A 23,912-nucleotide genomic window follows, 5' to 3' on the forward strand; every position below is an offset into this window, starting at 1 on the left:
CATGCAATGTGATGCGTGTTTATTACACTCCACATTGTAAGATTCTCACTCTAAACAGATGTGTCTTAAAATAGGGACTATACTGGACCAGCCTATCTTAAAGGGCTTTAATTTCATTATTTCTTAACTATCACAAAATCATGGTGAAACACACACTATTTTGTTTCATTTTCTTCTCTCACTGTTTCCTCTTTTCTGTCTCCTGCTTACTAAAGCACAGGAAAATCAGGAGGCAGCAAACAGAAATTACTTGCTTTTTCCCCATCCTCTCTCGTGTAGGGGGGGCTCTTCTAATACCAAAGTAAAGACAATATTCAACGACTGATTCAGTAGACTTTTATTGCTCTTTCAACTTCAATAACATCTCCAAAAAATAGTTTTCTTCTAATCTTATGAAACAGATTTGAAAAGCAAGATTATTCACATTCTAGACTGGTAGATACTTGTACTTCATATAGATTAAAAATATCAGTTCTACATTTTAAATGTTTAATTTACTTTGGATTTTATTATAATAGAAAATATCATTGTATTGATAATTATAAAAGTCATAAAAATTTGAACTGTACTGTTCTTATTATACCAAGCTATCAAATACTGTATAAATGAACAATAAATTCAATTTCTATTTATTTAAACGGAGTAAACACTGGAAGATAAACCCCCCCAAAACAAAACAAAAAATACCTTTTAATATGAAAGTAACAAAAGGAAAACCACAACAATCAATCAATGCACAAAAATCTGATTAAAAAAACAACAATTACTCTAAGTCAACTGCAGAAGTCAATCTATGCTAATTAAATTAAAAAATTATCTTTAGATGATTCCATTTCCAACTATTGACACTTACATTACTTTTTTTTTTTTTCATTACTTTTTAAAGTTAGAAAAGTACCAACTTTACATTAAAATTGCCAAGTTCTGAATTATGAACACTATTTAAAATTTTGAATGTCCTTAAAGTCTTTAACTTTCTAAAAAAATAAATAGTTGTTGGACTAAACCAAAAAACAGTTCACATAGTTCTATTGCATATGATAACAATGATGTGATCTACATAAATAAATTTAAAACATTAAATTATTTAATTTAAACATTTTTGAATCACAATGTTATATCAATGGCTTATACATCCGAAATCTGAGCACTTTAAAACAGGATTCACATGTTATACTGTTGAGCACATTTACATAACTGTTGTACATGATACAATCCTTTAAAAACGGCAAGCTCTGGTGTCATACCTCTGTTTCAGAAACCACTTTTCTTTTTACAGAATTCTGAACCTACTTTTTGCAAAAGGAAAAGGTTAGAAAGCTATTACATATATACATAAACTTTGGGTATATGGAAGAAACAGAAATGGTTTTTTAAATGGATAAAGGAAAAGTTAGTAATTTTGAGTGGTAAAGAAATCTGCTTTATAAATACATGCATTAGCACATAAAAAATTGTCCTACACATTTTATAGACTTGGCAAATATGAACAATGATATGCCACAGCTTTTTAAAACAAATTGAGAGATTTATGATTGACCACATCATTCACACAGGCACACTCACACAGACAACAGCCATTAGACAGATCACGCACCTCACTTTGTGTATCTAATATTAGAGAATATAAAGCATCATTCTTTTATCACAAGGAAGTAACTAGAGTTCATTGTCTTCCCCAAAGCTGCAATATTAGAGTGAAATAGTATTCAAAAGAAACTAAATTTCAGATGGTCAACATGAGGATGTTATTAGTCTCTGTAAACAGATGTCTATAATAAATAAAACCGGTGGAAGAAAGAGTGTCCTGAGCGGCCCCACAGCCCAGGTACTCAGCAGCTCTGAGCTCTATCCTGGAGACCAAGGCATCTGAGGAAGTGCAGGGCTGTTTCTATGACTTTATTTTATAAATGGAATATGCACAGGTTTATTAATACTTTTGCACCTTGAGGTAAATCAGTACATAGCAATCACTACTGCTCATCTATACACGTTTAAGGCAACATTTAAAAATCAATATAAGTATAAATAAAAGTTTTCACTATCTTTCAAAGAATGCTATCCATGATGGTTATTTTCCAAAAACGGTGGGAAAATATCATAGCCACATAAAACAAGCTATTACTTAAACATGAATTAGCTTTGCTTTTCAATGGAGTAGTCATATCGGATCATTTGGTAAGTCAAGTAGTCAAAAGAAAGCAGAAACTATTTTACAATTAAAACAGTAAAAACATGGAGTGCAAAGCATTCTGTAAGTCATGGTTTTTCTGGCACTGGATAGCCAGTTTTCATAATTAAATAAAATCACATAAACACTATGATCCCAAGGAGGTTTCAGTTTAAATTTTAAAATATACTTCCTGTAAAATAAGCACACTTTGTTAACCCTGTGACGTCCAGACCCAAGGAAATGATGTGAGGAAATCATCTTGTTCAGGTTAATCAGGGCAGTTTACAAAATTGTAGCAGCAAATACTGGGGTCTTTGGAAAGGATTATGCTGCTATGAACAAAAAGGACTCACTTCACTGGAAGCTCGTAACAGTAACAAGCACCATGGGTACCACTCTCTCACCAAGTACCACAGCATCTCTCTTCTTCAGGCAGCGCCAAAAGATGCCAGCTACACTTTCTAAAGAAAATTACATTTCCAGCCTCCCATGAGGCAGAAGGTGAATCCGTTATTTTAACTAGAATTGGGTAACATGGTCTTAGATGTGGAAATTTCATGTTAAGTAGTTTGGAATGGATTGCTAGAATTGCTAAAACATCAGCTTTGGGCATCGCTCATGATCTTCTGTAAGATCAACTCTTCATACTTTTGTACTTTGATTAGAACTGATTAAAGAGAGCACTGGGATTTCATTGAAATTTGCATCCTTACATTCATGGTATCATTTTCAGTATTTCAGTGGCTTCTCAATATTCGTTTGGTTTTTAGAAATCATCCTTTTGCCAAATCAGTTTCACAACCCCATTCATCCAGTCCTACAGGCTTAACAAGAACGATATTTATTTATTTCATATGGAGCTAAAAAGTATATAAAAGATGACTAAAAAGATTTGCTAGAAGTTAAAAAGACAGCTCAGAAAACCAAAATCTAAATAAAACACACAAACACAAACTAGGAAGAATGTCATCAATCTGAGCTATACACATAGTAAGTCTAAATTTCTTTTAAAATACAAATATGGCAGTGCTTTATATCAAAGATGTAAAATCTATCAACTGCTTTCAGATAATAAACCATAAACGCAAGTGAGCACCAACTGTCTACATTAAATTTACTCTATATGTGTCATCTTTTCAAATGTTTATATAACATTTAAGCATCATATCAATTAAAATAAATTAAATATCTTAAAATGAAATCACAGATAACAATCTATTAAACATTACCTATACAACAGAAAGAACAACGTAAAGAGAAAACGAAAGATAATTCTTAAGAAAGTAATACTGATCGTTAACCCACTTAAGAGAATTCTGACTCCTGATTAATTATACTTACAGAAAAATAATCAAGAACTTGAACCTGATACAAACTAACCACATTTTACATAAAAGACATCAAAAGTAGAGAACAGAGTGGGCATATGGGGCTCTAAAAGGGTATTAGGATATAGAAAAAAATTCTATAAAGGCAACAAAGTTTAACTAGTTTAAACTGGTATTTTATAGCTTTTAAAATTCATTAACTAATGACTGATACCAGGGTTAAATTATAAAATCACTTGCAATTTTACTTGTTTATCAGAATGGAAACCTAGATGTGGGCGTTTTAAGGTTTAAAATACATTTCAAAATTATAAAGGTCAAAACTGTAGGTCTTCTCTAGAAAGCTTCCACTGTTGTAGCTCTGCAGCCAGAAGGTTCCCATAAACCGTGAAACGTGATGGGCGCGTACGGGACGAGGGACGCAGCGGCATCCGCGCCCCAACACAGGCAGAGCGCCCTGCTCTCCCCTCAGCGCACTAGCAGAAGGGAAGTCATATGGGAACATTTCTAGCAACTCAAGGAAAAAATTTAAAAATATGGACAAAACACATATCACTTAAGGTTGGTATGAACTGCCACTGATTTAAATAGATTTAAAGATTATTTTTTTTAAAGAACAGATTTAAAGAAAAGTAGACTGAATGCATTTTCCCACATTTTTCTACTGCAGAACAGAAAAAAAACTTCCAACAGAAAAATAAATATTTGATTAGTAAGAACCATGTACCTCACTTCCAAGAGACCATTTCATTATAAACACAGTCTCCATGGTGCTCCTAACAAACTTCAGACACTACTTCAAAAAAAAAAAACCCAAAAACCCAGTAGTCACGCATAAGGGGCATGACATACAATATTGTTATATATAGCAACACAAAACACACACATTATATATACACACACATATATGTATATGTATCTAATCTATCTGTATATATAATTCTTCTTGGTTCAAATCTATAATGAAGTTTCAGCATCCAGGTATTTCTTTCTTGGTTCATCTTCAAAATTTATTTTCACACTTACAGGTTTTTCAGGGCTATTTAAAACAAAGAATGAGAATAAGTAATTTTGAAATGGTCAAATATTACATTCACACATGGCCAACAGTAAATATCCATAATACCTTTGAGATGGCTATTCATACTATAAACATACCAGCTGCCATTACTATCTTACTGCTTTCTTTTCATATCAGTAAACTTTGATGCCCAAAGGCAAATATTAAAAAGTCTTAGCTTTTTAATATATATTTTTGCCACTGAAATTCACATTTTCTTATAACTCAAAATTGGTTAGGGTATGAAGACTACATCTGACTTAATAGCTTTACTTTATATATGAACAGTTGTAACACTTGACTTTTACTGACAAACATTTAATCAAATTTAAATAATTTAAACAACTATTTAAATATTTAATATTTTAAAAATTATTTAACCTTTGTCAGTATAAATAAACATCAGATAATTTCCTGCAAAATGGAACAAATTTCCAAACCTTATCTCCCCAAAGTTCACAAATACAAGATTCTACATTTTCAGTTAATATCAAAAACAATGATTCTGTGTACATGAATTTAACTGATTAATTATAATAAGAATATCTGGGCTTTGAACATTTTTCAAAATATAGAAACATGCTATGGTTTGCTGCCTTCTCCAGACAAAACTGAAGAAGACACCTCAAACATTCTTCTGTTGAACAACATAACAAAACATTCTCTTTCTTCCTAAGCTATTTTGAATTGAGGGGCAACCTGAATGAAAGGCAGAAGTACTTACAAAAGACAAAATAATATTAGTCTAAGGTCTTTATACTAACATTGTGGGCCAGGGGTGCTGACAGGAGTTGAAAATTACTAAAAATTACTAAAAGAGTATCTAGTGAAATTTGGGCTGCATGAAATAATCCAAAATGACAAAAAGTTTAACTTTAAAACTTTTGAGATCATATATATAAGTGAAGGAAACAGTCTAGCTTAGAGAATTAAAACTCAAGAAATGATGGGAGAAAAGCAAAAAAAAAAAAATCTGGTAACAAAGATTAAGCAGAAGCAAAGTTCTAAAGGAGGCAGGGAAAGATGGAGAAAAACCTGTGACTGCTTGCCGGGAAGTTTTAATCTGACATCCAAGCTGCAAATACAGTCTAATAAAGCATATATGTCTAATACAGTGTCTGGAACAAAGTATACACAAAATAAGTTTCTGTTGACTCTGAAAGACTGAGTATTCTACAGGATAATACCTAATTTCTCCAGAGACATGAGGGGTTAAAGTACTAATGATTATCAAGTCAGAATTCCTGAAGTTTAGGTCTTAAAGTGAGGGAGAAAGAAAGAAAAAAAGAGTTATTACATAACAAGAAACATAAGGGGTTATGAAACAGTTGTGTAATACATGGTTCATTATAAAACTAAATGGCCTTTACAATCATGGATTAAATTTCTTACAAGGATCTCCTAGGAAAATGTTTACCTCATAAGAAGATAGAGTAGGCTGAAACAAAACAGAACAAGGTATATTTCTGGGGGGACCATCAGAGCATAACTGAGGCAGCATTCTATTTTAGTATTCAACCCTTAGTAATTTTTTTTCTTTATGTGGTTTCTGATCTTTTATATATTTATTCCATATGTATATATTTATTTTTATTACAATATAATGCCAATTCTTTTTTTTGAAGTAGGCAACTATAAACTTAAAAAAAAAAAAAAAATCAGTACCCATATCTGCTCCAGGACACAGTAAAATGATGGACAGATGAAGAAGGAAAGAGGAAGAAAAAAATGTTGGTTTTGTTAAGTAAGGAGAATATAAATTACGTAAATTGAGTTAAATTGAATGGTTTCCTAAATAGCTATCCATAAGTAAACTAGAAGTCGCTACAGTTAGAAAATGCATAAATTGTCACAGCTACCTCGTGTTAGGTCTGGTTACTTTGGCATTCTCAGTGTTCATGGACAGTGCCTTCCACTGTGCAGTTTTGGCCATTTCATCTGATATGTTAACAACTGAGGGATCAACACTGAAGAACAAACACACTTTCTGGTTAGTATTCAGTACTTGCAAAAGCATTAATACTGTCATTCTTATTATCTACATAATATTTGCTTTCATCAACTTAAAATGGAGAAAACTCTTTGCCATGCACTTAAACCAAGGTCCAGCAAGATATCAGTACTTTGAGTTCTATTATAAAGGTCTCATAGGGAACTGCATCTTTCCTTATAATCAAAACTAGGAATGAGACTAATTAACTTGGCAATGATACTCAAAGGTGATTATCTTGGCTATAAGTATACTATTAAAATAACGCGAAAGAATATATTAATGTGCTTTTAAATATAAAAAGTGATACAGCATCAAGTCAATTAGAAAACTTTTATAATCTGCACAAATTCCAGTTGCAGCAAACAACTATCTGAAGTACATAAAGAAAAGTAACAACTAGGACTTAAAACATTTTTTTCAAAGTTTTTACAAATCATTAAAAAGAATTCTGGGAAATGGGATGCTTTAAAATTAGAAATTAAAATATTTCAACAGATAAAATACCAAAAAGGTTTGTCAGTACCACTTTTAGCTGGTTATTACAATATCAGTAATATGGTAGCCTCAAAGTGTTACTATTAATATATAAAATTTATCAAAATCCAAAGAACAAAATACTTCCTTTCATTGTAAGAAACAAATGTAATTATACTGTGTCTCTATGAAATACTGCAAAAATTACCTCAAGGCCCCAAGTCCAGTAATGAAGACATCCATAAGTAACTTGGGGCTTAAGGTTGTCAGTCCCAAGTAACAAGAAAGTACTAGGAAGTTAATAGAAACACACTTGCAAGTCCTTTTTCTTCACCCAAACAAAAATATTTCATGCAAACAAACAACGAATACAAATGTCAAAACAGATGTTAAATTACACTGTGGTGGCAGCCAGGTTATAAAGGGCTATAGAGCAGGCCTTTGTTCACACGTTAAGTCTGCACATCATTGATGATGGAAGACCGCAGAAATGAGTGACAGAATCTCTGGAAAGTCTCCAAGGCTGCTTTACCAAGTTTTTACAAGCACACACATCTGGACACCCAGATTCACCATGGCAGTACCTGAAACCCGGTCTACCCCAAGAAAATGTTTCTTTGCTCAGTTGCCAACTTCCAATAATTGAAAAGAGAAATTCCTGAAACACTTTCTAGGTTCTAAATGTTTCTTCCCTACTTTCCCATTAGTAGAAATTGAGACTCCCTCTCTGAAGAAAGTAGACACTTTGTTTACCTCCAAAGTAAGAACTAGATAGAAAAAATTTTGTCTACATTCAATAAATTATTTTCATATTTTGTAGACTTTACAGTTTCCAAATGCTTTCCTATGTTGCTAAGTTATCTTACTTCATTTTTATGGCATATAATCCAAATCTTGGAGAAGGGAATGGCTACCCACTCAAAGTATTTGTGCCTGGAGAATTCCACTGTAACCCAGCGGGCTACAGTCCACGAGGTTGCAGAGTCGGACATGACTAAGTGACTAACACACACACACACAAACAAATCCAAAGCAGGCAGACTTAAAGTTCTGGCAGACAAACAGGTCAGCCAATTCCTGGCATTCTGGATGTTCAAGTTTTAAGCAAAATGGCATTAATCATGGCTCATGTCATGATTAGACAAAGTAAATATATGTATGTATACCCATTCTTTTTGTTAAATATCAGAAAGTATAAGTACGGACTCCACTTATATTTGTCAAGGTCCATGTGTGATCACAGTAAGGAAAAGCTAATGTAGGTCCTACAGAAATTAAGTGGCCAACATCTCAGCAAACTGCTGAGTCACCAGTAACTACCATGGCAGTTCCTATACTCTTTTTGGACCTCCCTGGAGGCTAAGACGCTGAAGAATCTGCCTCTGATGCAGGAGACCTGAATTTTATCCCCGGGTTGGGAAGATCCCCTGGAGAAGGGAAAGGCAACTCACTCAAGTATTCTTACCTGGAGAATTCCATAGACAGAGGAGCCTGGTGGGCTACAGTCCATGGGGTTGCAAACAGTCAAATATGACTAAGCAACTAAGACTTTCACTTGCACCCTCTTTTTAGCACAAAGTCAATACATTGATTCATTTAATAAACATTTACAGAATCTAGAGAAGCAGAGCACTATACATGGATATATCAAAATGTCTGTACTTGGCATTTAAGATATATACAAATTTGAGGGAAAATCATGAAAGGATACCCATGATAAAAATTAATAGTAAAAAGTATTAGAGAAAAATCATTTGTGAATTCATTTTCAAAACTAATCAACACATAGAGTCCAAATGTGACCTCTGTAAAAACTATAAAGTTAAAAATGAAAAAAGGTTGAAGCAAGATAATTAGATATTAACAGTATTTTCCATTAACTGGTCAAGGAAGGAACCTATATACCTTCTAAAACTGAATTTTGTACTATATATGGCTATTTGTAAACAGAATAAATATACAGATGAATCAGATGTGTAAATAAATCATAGTTCCAAACTCATTCTATGAGGCCACCATCACCCTAATACCAAAACCTGACAAAGATGCCACAAAAAAAGAAAACTACATAGAGGCCAATATCACTGATGAACATAGATGCAAAAATCCTTAACAAAATTCCAGCAATCAGAATCCAACAACACATTAAAAAGATCATATATCATGAACAAGTGGGCTTTATCCCAGGGATGCAAGGATTCTTCAATATCTGCAAATCAATCAATGTAATACACCACATTAACAAACTGAAAAATAAAAGCCATATGATTATCTCAATAGATGCAGAGAAAGCCTTTGACAAAATTCAACATCCATTTATGATAAAAACTCTCCAGAAAGCAGGAATAGAAGGAACATACCTCAACACAATAAAAGCTATATATGACAAACCCACAGCAAACATTATCTTCAGTGGTAAAAAATTGAAAGCATTTCTCCTAAAGTCAGGAACAAACAAGTGTGCCCACTTTCACCACTACTATTCAACGTAGTTTTGGAAGTTTTGGCCACAGCAATCAGAGCAGAAAAAGAAATAAATTTGGAATCCAAATTGGAAAAGAAGAAGAAAAACTCTCACTGTTTGCAGATGACATGATCCTCTACATAGAAAACCTTAAAGACTCCACCAGAAAATTACTAGAGCTAATCAATGAATATAGTAAAGTTGCAGGATATAAAATCAACACACAGAAATCCCTTGCATTCCTATACACTAATAATGAGAAAACAGAAAGAGAAATTAAGGAAACAATTTCATTCACCATTGCAACAAAAAGAATAATACTTAGGAATATATCTACCTAAAGAAACAAAAGACCTATATATAGAAAACTATAAAACACTGGTGAAAGAAATCAAAGAGGACACTAATAGATGGAGAAATGTACCGTGTTCATGGATTGGAAGAATCAATATAGTGAAAATGAGTATACTACCCAAAGCAATCTATAGATTCAATGCAATCCCTATCAAGCTACCAAAGGTATTTTTCTCAGAGCTAGAACAAATAATTTCACAATTTGTATGGAAATACAAAAAACATTGAATAGCCAAAGCAATCTTGAGAAAGAAGAATGGAACTGGAGGAATCAACCTGCCTGACTTCAGGCTCTACTACAAAGCCACAGTCATCAAGACAGTATGGTACTGGCACAAAGACAGAAATATAGATCAGTGGAACAAAATAGAAAGCCCAGAGATAAATCCATACACCTATGGACACCTTATCTTTGACAAAGGAGACAAGAATATACAATGGAGAAAAGACAATCTCTTTAACAAGTGGTGCTGGGAAAACTGGTCAACCACTTGTAAAAGAATGAAACTAGAACACTTTCTAACATCATACACAAAAATAAATAAACTCAAAATGGATTAAAGATCTAAACGTAAGACCAAAAACTATAAAACTCCTAGAGGAGAACATAGGCAAATCACAGCAGGATCCTCTATGACCCACCTCCCAGAATATTGGAAACAAAAGCAAAAATAAACAAATGGGACCTAATTGAAATTAAAAGCTTCTGCACAACAAAGGAAACTATAAGCAAGGTGAAAAGACAGCCTTCAGAATGGGAGAAAATAATAGCAAATGAAGCAACTGACAAAGAATTAATCTCAAAAATATACAAGCAACTCCCGCAGCTCAATTCCAGAAAAATAAACGACCCAATCAAAAAATGGGTCAAAGAACTAAACAGACATTTCTCCAAAGAAGACGTACAGATGGCTAACAAACACATGAAAAGATGCTCAGCATCACTCATTATCAGATCAGATCAGATCAGATCAGCCGCTCAGTCGTGTCCGACTCTTTGCGACCTCATGAATTGCAGCACGCCAGGCCTCCCTGTCCATCACCAACTCCCGGAGTTCACTCAGACTCACATCCATCGAGTCAGTGATGCCATCCAGCCTTCTCCTCCTGCCCCCAATCCCTCCCAGCATCAGTCTTTTCCAATGAGTCAACTCTTTGCATGAGGTGGCCAAAGTACTGGAGTTTCAGCTTTAGCATCATTCCTTCCAAAGAAATCCCAGGGCTGATCTCCTTCAGAATGGACTGGTTGGACCTCCTTGCAGTCCAAGGGACTCTCAAGAGTCTTCTCCAACACCACAGTTCAAAAGCATCAATTCTTCACAAATCAAAACCACAATGAGGTACCATTTCACGCCAGTCAGAATGGCTGCTATCCAAAAGTCTACACGCAATAAATGCTGGAGAGGGTGTGGAGAAAAGGGAACCCTCTTACACTGTTGGTGGGAATGCAAAGTAGTACAGCCACTATGGAGAAAAGTGTGTAGATTACTTAAAAAACTGGAAATAGAACTGCCATACGACCCAGCAATCCCACTGCTGGGCATACACACTAAGGAAATCAGAATTCAAAGAGACACGTGTACCCCAATGTTCATCGCAGCACTGTTAATAATAACTAGGACATGGAAGCAACCAAGATGTCTATCAGCAAATGAATGGATAAGAAAGCTGTGGTACATATACACAATGGAGTATTATCCAGCCATTAAAAAGAATACATTTGAATCAGTTCTAATGAGGTGGATGAAACTGGAGCCTATTATACAGAGTGAAGTAAGCCAGAAAGAAAAACACTAATACAGTATAATAACGCATATATATGGAATGTAGAAAGATGGTAACGATAACCCTGTATGCGAGACAGCAAGAGAGACAAAGATGTATAGAACAGTCTTTTGGACTCTGTGGGAGAGGGAGAGGGTGGGATCATTTGGGAGAATGGCATTGAAACATATATAATATCATATGTGAAATGAATCACCAGTCCAGGTTCGATGCAGGATACAGGATGCTTGGGGCTGGTGCACTGGGATGACTCAGAGGGATGGTATGGGAAGGGAGGTGGGAGGGGGTTCAGGATGGGGAACACGTGTACACCCGTGGTGGATACATGTTGATGTATGGCAAAACCAATACAACATTGTAAAGTAATTAGCCTCCAATTAAAATAAATAAATTTATATTAAAAAAATAAAAAAATAAATCATAGAAGTTTTTACAGCTAAAAAAAAGGCTTACATTTCCCAACCTATATATTTAGTTTGTAGATTTTAATACAAATCGCCAAAATCATGTATGATAAACATTAATTTTTCCCTAGTATGAGCCCTCACTGGCAATGGGCAGATGATACCTTTGAAAACTGAAGGAGAGTTCCAGGGCCTCTAAACACTGTCACCTGTGGGAAGGTCGTCCACAAGCGTTATTTTCTAGCACACACCAACCTCCGTCATAATGAGGGCAAGGGAAAAAAATAAAGTTGTACTACTGAGAGCATGGGAGTATCCTAAGACTGGGTTTAAACTTCACTGAAACAGAAGGAGTGAGAACGACAGGACAATCTGTGTTGGACGTGGAAGCCAAGGTCTCTCCCTGCCCGCTGCATTCTGCTGCTGTCAGCAGGAGGGGAAGGAGTGAGCAACTTCCTCTTCCACCTGCAGGAAGCCCTCCTTCAGCCTACACGTCAGGTGCAGTGTTTGTCATTGTTTAAAAAATAGGCATCATGACTTTAGAGACACACCGCATGGCTCATTTATCCAACTGTCGTGTAAATGAAGCACATTTTAAAATGCAAAGCTGCATCTCACCTGTATTTTAGCGCCTTTACTGGAATCTGCAGGAGGCTTCCCCCTTCAAATGGAAGGTGCACAGTGTCTTCACCAGCTTGGAGCATTCGTTCAGCTTCCTTGAAAAGAACAGACGTGTAGAGGTGACTTTTCGCAGAGTATTTCCAGGACCAATTAATATATCAAAATCTTAAAGAATCAGACAACCAAACTGACAATATTTACGTAGCTTGCCATGACTGAAAATTTCATTTTAGTATTATGAACACATACTTGTAACACAAGGTGAAAACAATCACTTGTAAAGATTAATTTTTAAGGGTTATAACTTCCAGCTCTGGGAGTTAATCATTAGTACTATTTAAATATCAATTTAGCTACATGAATTTTATTTTTAAAATTTACTACTATTAGCATTACTTTTGGCGACTCCACATAGCACAAGGGATCCTAGTTCTCTGACTATTCAAAGTGCAGAGTCCTAACCATTGGACTGCCAGGAAAATCTCCATAAATTTTATTATCAACTATTACACAGGTACACAATGAGAGGGGGGCTTCCCAGGTGGCACAAGTGGTAAAGAATCTGCCTGCCAAGGCAGGAGACACAAGAGATGCAGGTTCAATCCCTGGGTTGGAAAGATCCCCTGGAGAAGGAACTGGTAACTCACTCCAGTATTCTTGCCTAGAAAATTCCATGGACGGGGAGCCTGGCCAGGTACAGTCCATGGGGCTGCAAAGAGTCAGGCATGTCTGAGCACGTACACACCATGTACAATGAGCAACAAAATCTTGTGAAATCTCATGGCTCTCATTACAATACAATATAAGCAAAAACCTCACTTGGATAAAGTGGGGGTTTCTCAGTCTCAGCAACACTGACATTTAGAGCCAAACAACTGCTTGTCCTGGGAGCCAGTCCTGTCTATGGAGGATGTACAACAGGCCATACGTTGCCAATAGCAGCCCCTTTTCTGACCATCCCCTCAAGTCGAGAACACCTAAGCTAAGAAACATGAACCCAAATCATGACACAACCCTAATGAGGATGGAGAGGGGGCAGTACAGGAGACACGGAGAGAGCACCTGTCTTATGAAGAGAAATCCCACAACTTGGGGGTGACCATGTACCTGGTTTTAACAAAAACAATGTAAGATTAAAAACCAATAAAGCCTACATTTCTCAGCACTCCCTGCAGCTCAGTGTGGTGCCAGTGGAACCTCCTGGATGCCGTTTCTGGGTGGCACGGTGGGACTGCTGCTGCCTCCCACCGTCTCTGACTCCGCTGCCAATGCAGCCCACGCTCAGCAGCCACTCTGACCCACCACAGGATGCTGAGGATGCAAAGTCTACGCCGCGCTGGGAGAAACTAACAGAGTTCCTGACAACTGTGGAACCACCACACAAGGTCACTTAACTTTCAAGATTCCTTTTACAGGACAAAAAGAAAAAACTCTCGTGTTTAAGGCCGCTCTGCTTTTGTTTTGTGATATGCAAATGACCTTATTCTAAGTGATATAGGAAGTAATGAGCAAGCAATTTTACCTAAGTATTTTATAAATAAATTATATCCTATTTGAAAAATCATCAAAAGCTTATGTTTACATATATATATACAGCCTTGAAGGAAACAAAATTCTTAAAAATTTTGGAGACTCAATTTAACTGTTTCACAATTAATATCCTCATTAAAAAGTCACAATTTTTATTTAAAAGTAAACATAAAACCAGAAATTTGCCATAAATCAGCACTGAATAATCAAACCATGAAAAAATGCCAACAAGTTTCTAAAAGCATTTGTCTGCAACTTTAATAAATGCTTTTTCATAAATACTATGCAACACAAGTTATAAATTGTGCTGATTTCTATCAAAAATTAGGGGGAAAAAAAACAGCAATTTTGAGATCTATTTAACTTTCTATACAACATTTAAAAATGTATTATCTTATCTTTGATTTTCAAACAATATTCTGACTGGGAAAATGAACTGAGGCACTGAAATTAACAGAATCATCTATGCTACATAACTCAAGTGTGCCCTTCGTAATTGGTTGCCGTACTGAGCTGGTTGTTAAAACATTCAAATTCAGTATAGAGTATTCATGTAAATCTCAGTATACAAATCAACTAAGGGTACATAATATTGAATATAAAAACTAAAATTTTACTACATTTTCTATAAAAAGATATCTACTTAATGTCACTTTTGTCCTTATATATGCCAGATTATTAAAATGCTGTTAAAATTAAAATGAATGCTAAAATGTACTCATGTACATTTAAGGTTATGTTAGATGGAAGACTGTGATGTAGAATTATTTTGTGTTACCTGGTAAATTCTTACGGCTATTGATTTATATACATATCATATGTAATTTTTCTAAAGTATCTCTGTGTAAAGGCCGAGGGCCAGTTGGTAAAATGGGTAAGAGCCTGTGTTTAGGACGCTCTACTTACTAGTCTCTCTCTCTGTTTCCTTATTTGTAAACTGGAAATAATAAAAGTATGCACACTTTTTAAAGTAATGCTCAAAATTCTCCAAGCCAGGCTTCAACGATATGTGAAACGTGAACTTCCAGATGTTCAAGCTGGATTTAGAAAAGGCAGAGGAACCAGAGATCAAATTGCCAACATCTGCTAGATCAGAGAAAAAGCAAGAGAGTTCCAGAAAAACATCTATTTCTGCTTTATTGACTATGCCAAAGCCTTTGACTCTGTGGATCACAATAAACTGTGGAAAATTCTGAAAGAGATGGGAATACCAGACCACCTGACCTGCCTCTTGAGAAATCTGTATGCAGGTCAGGAAGCAACAGTTAGAACTGGACATGGAACAACAGACTGGTTCCAAATAGGAAAAGGAGTACGTCAAGGCTGTACACTGTCACCCGGCTTATTTAACTTATATGCAGAGTACATCATGAGAGATGCTGGGCTGGATGAAGCACAAGCTGGAATCCAAATTGCTGGGAGAAATATAAATAACCTCAGATATGCAGATGTCACCACCCTTATGGCAGAAAGGGAAGAAGAACTACAGAGCTTATTGATGACAAAGGAGAGTGAAAAAGTTGGCTTAAAGCTCAACATTCAGAAAATGAAGATCATGGCATCAGGTCCCATCACTTCATGGCAAATAGATCGGGAAACAGTGACAGACTTTATATTTTGGGGGGCTCCAAAAACACTGCAGATGGTGACTACAGCCATGAAATTAAAAGATGCTTGCTCCTTGGAAGAAAAGCTATGACCAACCTAGACAGCATATTAAAAAGCAAAGACATTACTTTGCCAACAAAGGTCCATCTAGTCAAGGCTATAATTTTTCCAATAGTCATGTATGGATGTGAGAGTTGGACTATAAAGAAAGCTGAGCACTAAAGAATTGATGCTTTTGAACTGTGGTGTTGGACAAGACTCTTGAGAGTCCCTTGGATTGCAAGGAGATCCAATCAGTCCACCCTAAAAGAAACCAGTCCTGAATATTCACTAGAAGGACTACGGCTGAAGCTGAAACTCCAACACTTTGGCCACCTGACACGAAGAGCTGACTCATTTGAAAAGACCCTGATGCTGGGAGGGACTGAAGGCAGGAAGAGAATGGGACGACAGAGGACGAGATGGTTAGATGGCATCACTGACTCAATGGACACATTGCTGCTGCTGCTGCTGCTAAGTCGCTTCAGTCATGTCCAACTCTGTGTGACCCCATAGGCAGCCCACCAGGCTCCCCCGTCCCTGGGATTCTCCAGGCCAAGAACACTGGAGTGGGTTGCCATTTCCTTCTCCAATGCATGAAAGTGAAAAGTGAAAGTGAAGTTGCTCAGTCGTGTCCAACTCTGTGCGACCCTGTGGACTGCAGCCCACCAGGCTCCTCCATCCAGGGGGACTTCCCGGGCAAGAGTACTGGAGAGGGTTGCCACTGCCCTCTCCGCAATGGATATGAGTTTGAGTAAACTCTGGGAGTTGGTGACGGACAGGGGGGCCTGGCGTACTGCAGTCCACGGGGTTGCAAAGAGTCAGACATAACCGAGTGACTGAACTGAATTGAACACTTTTTAATAATAAGGTTCTTAGGAGGACTGAAAGAGTTTATTCCCACTGAAGTGACTATAATAGTGTTTACTACTTGGTATAAAATATTAAACAGTCAGTTAATAGTGTACATTTGAAATTTTTTTTTTTTACCTCTTTCTCTTTTTTCTTTTTGTCGTCTTCTTTCTTTTTCTTACTTTCTGGCATGAGATCGTCAAGCCAACTAAGCTCTCTCTTTGTGAAACACAGATCCATGAGTTTGCGAACAAAGACTAATGCAAGAACCTTTAAAAAAGTAAGTGAAAGAATATTCAGTAATATCTAAAAATATATAAATTATATCACCTGGAGAAAAAGTGTTTATCAAATCATAAATAAAAAAGCACTTCATATAGTTTATTTTAAAATTACTTTATACATCATCTTATTTCAAAGAAACCTAGTCACCTATTTATCTTTTTCAACTTTCTGCTCAAAGATATAAAGAAAATTATGTTTTTAGCCTTTTCCTATATAAGTCCCTTGAATTCTGTATAAAATTATAAAGCAGATTAAGCATAATGATTATCTTCACAAACAAGATTATTACTTTTTATGATGACTTTACATTATATAAGTAGATATAATATTTAAAATCTCTTCAACAAGGCATTAGAGAACCCACTTTCCAGCATTAGGTTTGACTCTACAAATTATGTTTGTGAAAAAGACACAATATTCTTTAGTTTGCTTTTCTTTGCTGCTAAGAGCTTCCCCAGTGGCTCAGCTGGTAAAGAACCTGCCTGCCAATACAGGAGCCACAGGAGATGCAGGTTCGACCCCTGGGTTGGGAAGATCCCCTGAAGAAGGAAATGACAACTCACTCCAGTATTCTTGCATGGAAAATCCCATGGCAGAGGAGCCTGGTGGGCTAAAGGTTGAAGATGTTTTCAAATGTTCATTGGGAATTTGATTTTCTTTTTTTTTTTTACTTTTAATTTGTTATTTTATTTTTATTGTTATTTTATATTTGAATAGAGTTGATTTACAATGTTGTATTATTTTCCAGTGTACAGCAAAGTGATTCAGTTATACATATACATGAATCTATTATTTTTCGGATTCTTCTCCCATATAGAATACTGAGTTATTCCCTGTACTATACAATAGGACCTTGCTGTTTCTCTATTTTATATACAGTAATGTATATATGTTAATCCCAAACTCCTAATTTATCCCTCCCCACCACCTTTCCCGTTTAGTAACGGTAAATTTGTTTTCTATGCTTGTGAGTCTGTTTCTGGTTTGTAAATAAGTTTCTTTGTATCTTTTTTTTTAATTTTTAATTTTTTTTTATTATTATTATTTTTTAGATTCCACAAATAAGTGATATCCTATGATATTTGACTGTCTCTGACTTACTTCACTTAGTATGATAATGTCTAGATCATCCATGTTTTTGCAAATGGCCACTATTTTGTTCTTTTTATGGCTGAATAATATTCCATTGTTTATATGCACCACATCTTCTTCTCCATTTCTCTGTCAATGGCCATTTAGGTTGTTTCCATGTCTTCGCTACTGTGAACAGTGCTGTTATGAACATAGGGGTGGCATGTACCTTTCTGAATTACAGCTTTTCTCTGGATATACGCCCAGGAGCGGGGCTGCTGGCTCCTACACAGCGCTGGTTTTCTAAGGAATCTCCATAGTGCTCTCCGTAGTGGTTGCCTCAGTTTACATTCCCATCAACATTGCAGGGAGGTGCACTTCTTGCCACACCCTCTCCAGCACTCTTTGAAAATGTATTTATTTTTGGCCGTGCGGGGTCTCTGTTGCTGTGTGGGGGTTTTCTCTAGTTGTGGTGCTTGGGCTTCTCGCTGTAGTGACTTCTCTTGTTGAGAAGCATGAGCTCCAGGGTGCGAGGGCTTCAGAAGTTGTGGCGCACGAGTTTCAGCTGCTCTGCAACATGCGGCATCTTCCCAGACCACGGATTGAACCCATGTGCCCTGCACCGGCAGGTGAATTTTTTTTAAACCACTAGACCACCAGGGAAGTCCGCCAGCATTTATTGTTTGTAGACTTCTTGATGAAGGCCATTCTAACCAGTGTGAGAAGGCACCTCACTGTAGTTTTAATTTGCATTTCTCTAATAATTAGCTTCCCAGGTGGCGCAGTGGTAAGGAATCCATCTGCCAATGCAAAAGACGCCACGTTCAATCCCTGGGTAGGGAAGATCTCCTGGAACAGGAAATGGCAACCCACTCCCGTATTTTTGCTGGAAAAATTCAATGGCCAGAGGACCCTGCAGGCTATAGTCCACAGGGTCACAGAGTCGGCACAACTGAGGACCAGCGCGGTAACTGGCGATGCTAAGCGTCTTTTCACGTGCTTTTTGGCCATCGGTGACGTGTCTTCTTTGGAGAAATGTCTATTTAGATCCGGGTTCTTTGCTTCTTTGATATTGAGTTGCATGAACTGTTTGGGTACTCTGGAGGTTAACCCCTTGACAGTCACATCATTTCCTGATATTTTCTCCCATTCTGTGGGTTGTCTTTTTTGTTCTGTTTATGGTCTCCTTCACTGTTAAAAAGTCTGTAAGTTTGATTAGGTCTCATTTGTTCATTTGTTTTTATTTTCATTACTCTAGGAAGTGGATCTAAATAGACATTGCTGCAATTTATGTCAAAGAGCATTCTGCCTAGTTTTCCATCTTCTGTTCTTACTGTTTCTTACCTTTTGCCTTTTTTTCCAGTTGGTTTTCAACTGACGGCTGTTCATGAAATTCTAACAAGTTCTGTGTAGTTTGGATAGAAACTCTCTGTTTTATATGTAACGAATATTTTCTCCCAGTTCATAATCTGATTTTACTAAGGACATACAAAACAAATATCATGTGGTCAAAAATATCATCTTTCTTTCACTGTTAGATTTCCCTACCTTCTTTGAAAAATTATCTTCAACCACTCAATTATATGAATAGTTTTCTAAATTTTTACTATAACTTGTTTTAAAATTTAAATCATGAACTGATTTACTATTTCTTTCGGAATTTGATATTACATAGCAACTTTATTTGGGCTTCCCTTGTGGCTCAGCTGATAAAGAATCTACCTGCAATGTGGGGGGGACCTGGGTTTAATCCCTGGGTTGGGAAGATCCCCTGGAGAAGGGAAAGGCTACCCACTCTAGTATTCTGGCCTGGAGAATTCCATGGACTATACAGTCCATGGGGTCGCAGAGTTAGACATGACTGAGCAACTTTCACTCACTCACTCAGCAACTTTATTTAGCTCCCAGTATGTAGTCTAATCTTTTATTATTTTTCCATTTAAGTGAATTTACTGCCTTTAATGAAATATTCAGGTGGTAAATTCTCATATATTCTGATAAATTTCTGAAGTCATTAGTCCTGTTTTCAGATCTATTTGTCAATTCTTATGAGATTTCATACTGTGTTAGCCATGCTGACTTGATGGCAACTTGTAAATATTCAGTCTGACTTGATGGCAACTTGTAAATATTCAGTTATCAAAACACTATGGCATTAGCACAGAATCAAGGCCTTCAACCCTCAACCCAACCAGGAATTCTAATGACCTTTGTTGTGTTATTCTCTGATATTTACTGCAACTATATTTTCCTTTAGTATATAATTTACATATCTAAAAATACCATATATGGAGTTTGATGCTGCTGAAAACTACACATACTTTTGTAACCCACACCCCAATAGGACACAGAGTATTTCCACCACCCATGTTGTGGCTCTGGCATCTACTTTTCTCTATGAACTTTAAAATTACCCAGTTCTCACTGATACCACCCTTCTGCCCCAAAGACACAAATATACATGCAAATAAAATTAGTAAACTATATACTTAGAAGTGATATTTTAATAATACTAATAAGTACCCAAAACAAAGACTATGGTGTATGTTTCTATCTGTTCAGGTCTTAATTTTATGTCCTGCAATACTGTTAAGGGTCGACTTGTGTCCCTCTGGAAAACATTTAAGTACCAGCCCCTAGTACCTCATAATGAGACTTTATTTAGAAACAGGGTTGCTGCAGCTGTAATTAATTAAGAAGAGGTCACGCTGGAGAGAAAGGGCTCCTTGTGCAGCATTCTGCTGCTGCTGCTAAGTAGCTTCAGTCATGTCCGACTCTGTGCGACCCCACAGACGGCAGCCCACCAGGCTTCCCCGTCCCTGGGATTCTCCAGGCAAGAACACTGGAGTGGGTTGCCATTTCCTTCTCCAATGCATGAAAGTGAAAAGTGAAAGTGAAGTTGCTCAGTTGTGTCCGACCCTCAGTGACCCCATGGACTGCAGCCCTCCAGGCTCCTCCATCCATGGGATTTTCCAGGGAAGAGTACTGGAGTGGGGTGCCATCGCCTTCTCTGTGTGCAGCACTCTAGCGCTGTGCTAAAATGGTCATATGCTGACACAGTGACCACACAGCACAAGCCATCAGAGACAGACCAGAGTTACACAACTGCAGGCCAAGGGGCACCAAAGGCTGCCTGCAGAGGCCAGGGGGAGGCAGAGGAGGAGTGCCCTGCAGGCGTCGGGGGCAGCAGGGCCCTGGCCATACCTCGTTTCTGACTTCTGGCCTCCAGAACTGTGACACAAATTTCTGCTGCTTTAAGCCAATGAGTCTGTGATACTTTACCAGCTCTAAGAAACGAATACAAATATTACTATACTTTTTTTCTCTTTAAATAAGTATCTCCTTTTCAATTTATTAACTATTTTATAGTTTTTGGTCACTATTATGAATAAAATTTTTTTCATTTCAATTTTTAGCATTATTACTAAGATAGAGCCTGTATACTGGTTATCATGTTTTCTTGTATCCAGCTACCTTAACAAAATTCTTACTAATTCTATTAAGAGATTTTAGTCCTTTTTGAGTCATTTGGGCTAATACGTATACAAATAATGCTATCGTGTCATTATACCAATTATTATATTACTCTTATCTTATACCATAGTCAGAACTTGCAGTTCATACCATTAACACTAGTAAACAGTGGGCTTCTCCCTCTATGTCAGGGGTAGGCAAACCACAAGACCCTGGGATAAATCCATTCCATCACCTATTTTGTATGGCTTATGAGCTAAGAATAGTTTTTACAGATGAGCATTTAGATCTAATCTGATGAGAGGAACAGTAACTTTTGACTAACTCCAATTAAGTGAGATATTGTTCCAAATGAAAAATTCCCTTCTTCTCATTGGCAGTCTTTCATTTAAAAAAAGCTGTACAACTGCGTTTTGAATTTTATCAGTAAAAACTGTGGAAATTTCTCTCCTGTTATATAAGTGTCTATATAATAGTCTAGAGACCTTCAAAGCTGACCCTTTACATAAAAAAGTTTATTGACTTCTACTTTAGATGCTCATATACTGGTATAGACTCATGTACTATTGTCTTAAAACCCCTCAAACCACAGCTGTGGTTATGCATTTTTTCTCTTTCTTAATCTTTTATATTTACTTATTATAAAGGAGTTATCCATTATTGATTTTTACAAATAAAAACTTCAGTTCAGTTCAGTTGCTCAGTCGTGTCTGACTCTTTGCAACCCCATGAATCGCAGCACACCAGGCCTCCCTGTCCATCACCATCTCCCGGAGTTCACTCAGACTCACATCCATCTAGTCAGTGATGCCATCCAGCCATCTCATCCTCTGTCATCCCCTTCTGCTCCTGCCCCCAATCCCTCCCAGCATCAGAGTCTTTTCCAATGAGTCAACTCTTCACATGAGGTGGCCAAAGTACTGGAGTTTCAGCTTAAGCATCATTCCTTCCAAAGAAATCCCAGGGCTGAACTCCTTCAGAATGGACTGGTTGGATCTCCTTGCAGTCCAAGGGACTCTCAAGAGTCTCCTCCAACACCACAATTCAAAAGCATCAATTCTTCAGCGCTCAGCTTTCTTCACAGTTCAACTCTCACATCCATACATGATGGCTGGAAAAACCGTGGCCTTGACCAGATGGACCTTGGTTGGCAAAGTAATGTCTCTGCTTTTGAATATGCTATCTAGGTTGATCATAACTTTCCTTCCAAGGAGTAAGCGTCTTTTAATTTCATGGCTGCAATCACCATCTGCAGTGATTTTGGAGCTCCCAAAAATAAAGCCTGACACTGTTTCCCCATTTATTTCCCATGAAGTGATGGGACCAGATGCCATGATCTTCGTTTTCTGAATGTTGAGCTTTAAGCCAACTTTTTCACTCTCCACTTTCACTTTCATCAAGAGGCTTTTGAGTTCCTCTTCATTTTCTGCCATAAGGATGGTGTCATCTGCATATCTGAGGTTATTGATATTTCTCCTGGCAATCTTGATTCCAGCTTGTGCTTCTTCCAGCCCAGCGTTTCTCATGATGTACTCTGTATATACGTTAAATAAGCAGGGTGACAATATACAGCCTTGACGTACTCCTTTCCCTATTTGGAACCATTCTGCTGTTCCATGTCCAGTTCTAACTGTTGCTTCCTGACCTGCATACAGATTTCTCAAGAGGCAGGTCAGGTGGTCTGGTATTCCCATGTCTTTCAGAATTGTCCATAGTTTATTGTGATCCACAGAGTCAAAGGCTTTGGCATAGTCAATAAAGCAGAAATAGATGTTTTTCTGGAACTCTCTCGCTTTAAAACTTAGTTACATTTAATTCTTCTTGAAAAATAAGGGCAATGAAAGGTGTACATTTTCCTACATGTATAATTTAGCTCTGTCTCATAAATAAAAAGTTATTCATTTCAATATCTCCTCAATTTTTTTTTGTAACTCAGTTTTCCACCCCGGGCTTATTTTAGAATTTAATCTCTAAATACTGAGTATGTCTTAGTGGCTTTTCAATATTCATTTGTAATTTAATTTATTTGCAATCAGGGAATATTACCTGTATAATTTTCAAAGATTTTCTTTGTGGCCATGTATATAAATCAACTTTTACATAATATTTGCAAAAGGATGAATAGTCTCTAGCTTTTAGGTCAGGCTAATATTTGTTTCATAAACATCCTAAACTCTGAAGTTGTTTAAAAATACAAAACAGTATTCTATACCCTAGGACTAAAAACAAAAACGAAATTAGAAAATGACAAGCAAAATTTAACTTTGAAAACGATGGGTTTCTTAGCCAGAAAGGCCTAATTCACATTTCAAAACATCTGAGGTTCTTGAAATCCTTTTCTCAAAGTTAACTATAAATATTAATAAGACAACTGCTATCAACACACAAAGACGTTAT

At 36.7% G+C, this 23,912-nt stretch overlaps 1 protein-coding gene across 3 annotated transcripts in view; it reads right to left on the reverse strand.

Moving 5' to 3' along the window:
- Positions 1-322: 322 nt before the first annotated feature.
- The window catches only part of SLC4A7 (solute carrier family 4 member 7), a 124,643-nt gene continuing 101,053 nt past the window's right edge, over positions 323-23,912 (reverse strand). For 2 of the 3 annotated variants that reach the window (XM_061395700.1, XM_061395702.1), the window contains 4 exons: positions 16,824-16,955; positions 12,654-12,751; positions 6,421-6,528; positions 323-4,540 (listed from right to left, as the gene is read on the reverse strand). In XM_061395700.1, the coding sequence (XP_061251684.1) occupies positions 4,459-4,540; positions 6,421-6,528; positions 12,654-12,751; positions 16,824-16,955 (420 nt within the window). In that variant the 3' untranslated portion in view covers positions 323-4,458. The remainder of the gene's footprint in view (positions 4,541-6,420; positions 6,529-12,653; positions 12,752-16,823; positions 16,956-23,912) is intronic. The other variant, XM_061395701.1, reaches the window with a different exon arrangement.

The sequence above is a fragment of the Bos javanicus genome, chromosome 22 (genome assembly GCF_032452875.1).
Source record: "Bos javanicus breed banteng chromosome 22, ARS-OSU_banteng_1.0, whole genome shotgun sequence".
Classification (NCBI taxonomy): domain Eukaryota; kingdom Metazoa; phylum Chordata; class Mammalia; order Artiodactyla; family Bovidae; genus Bos; species Bos javanicus.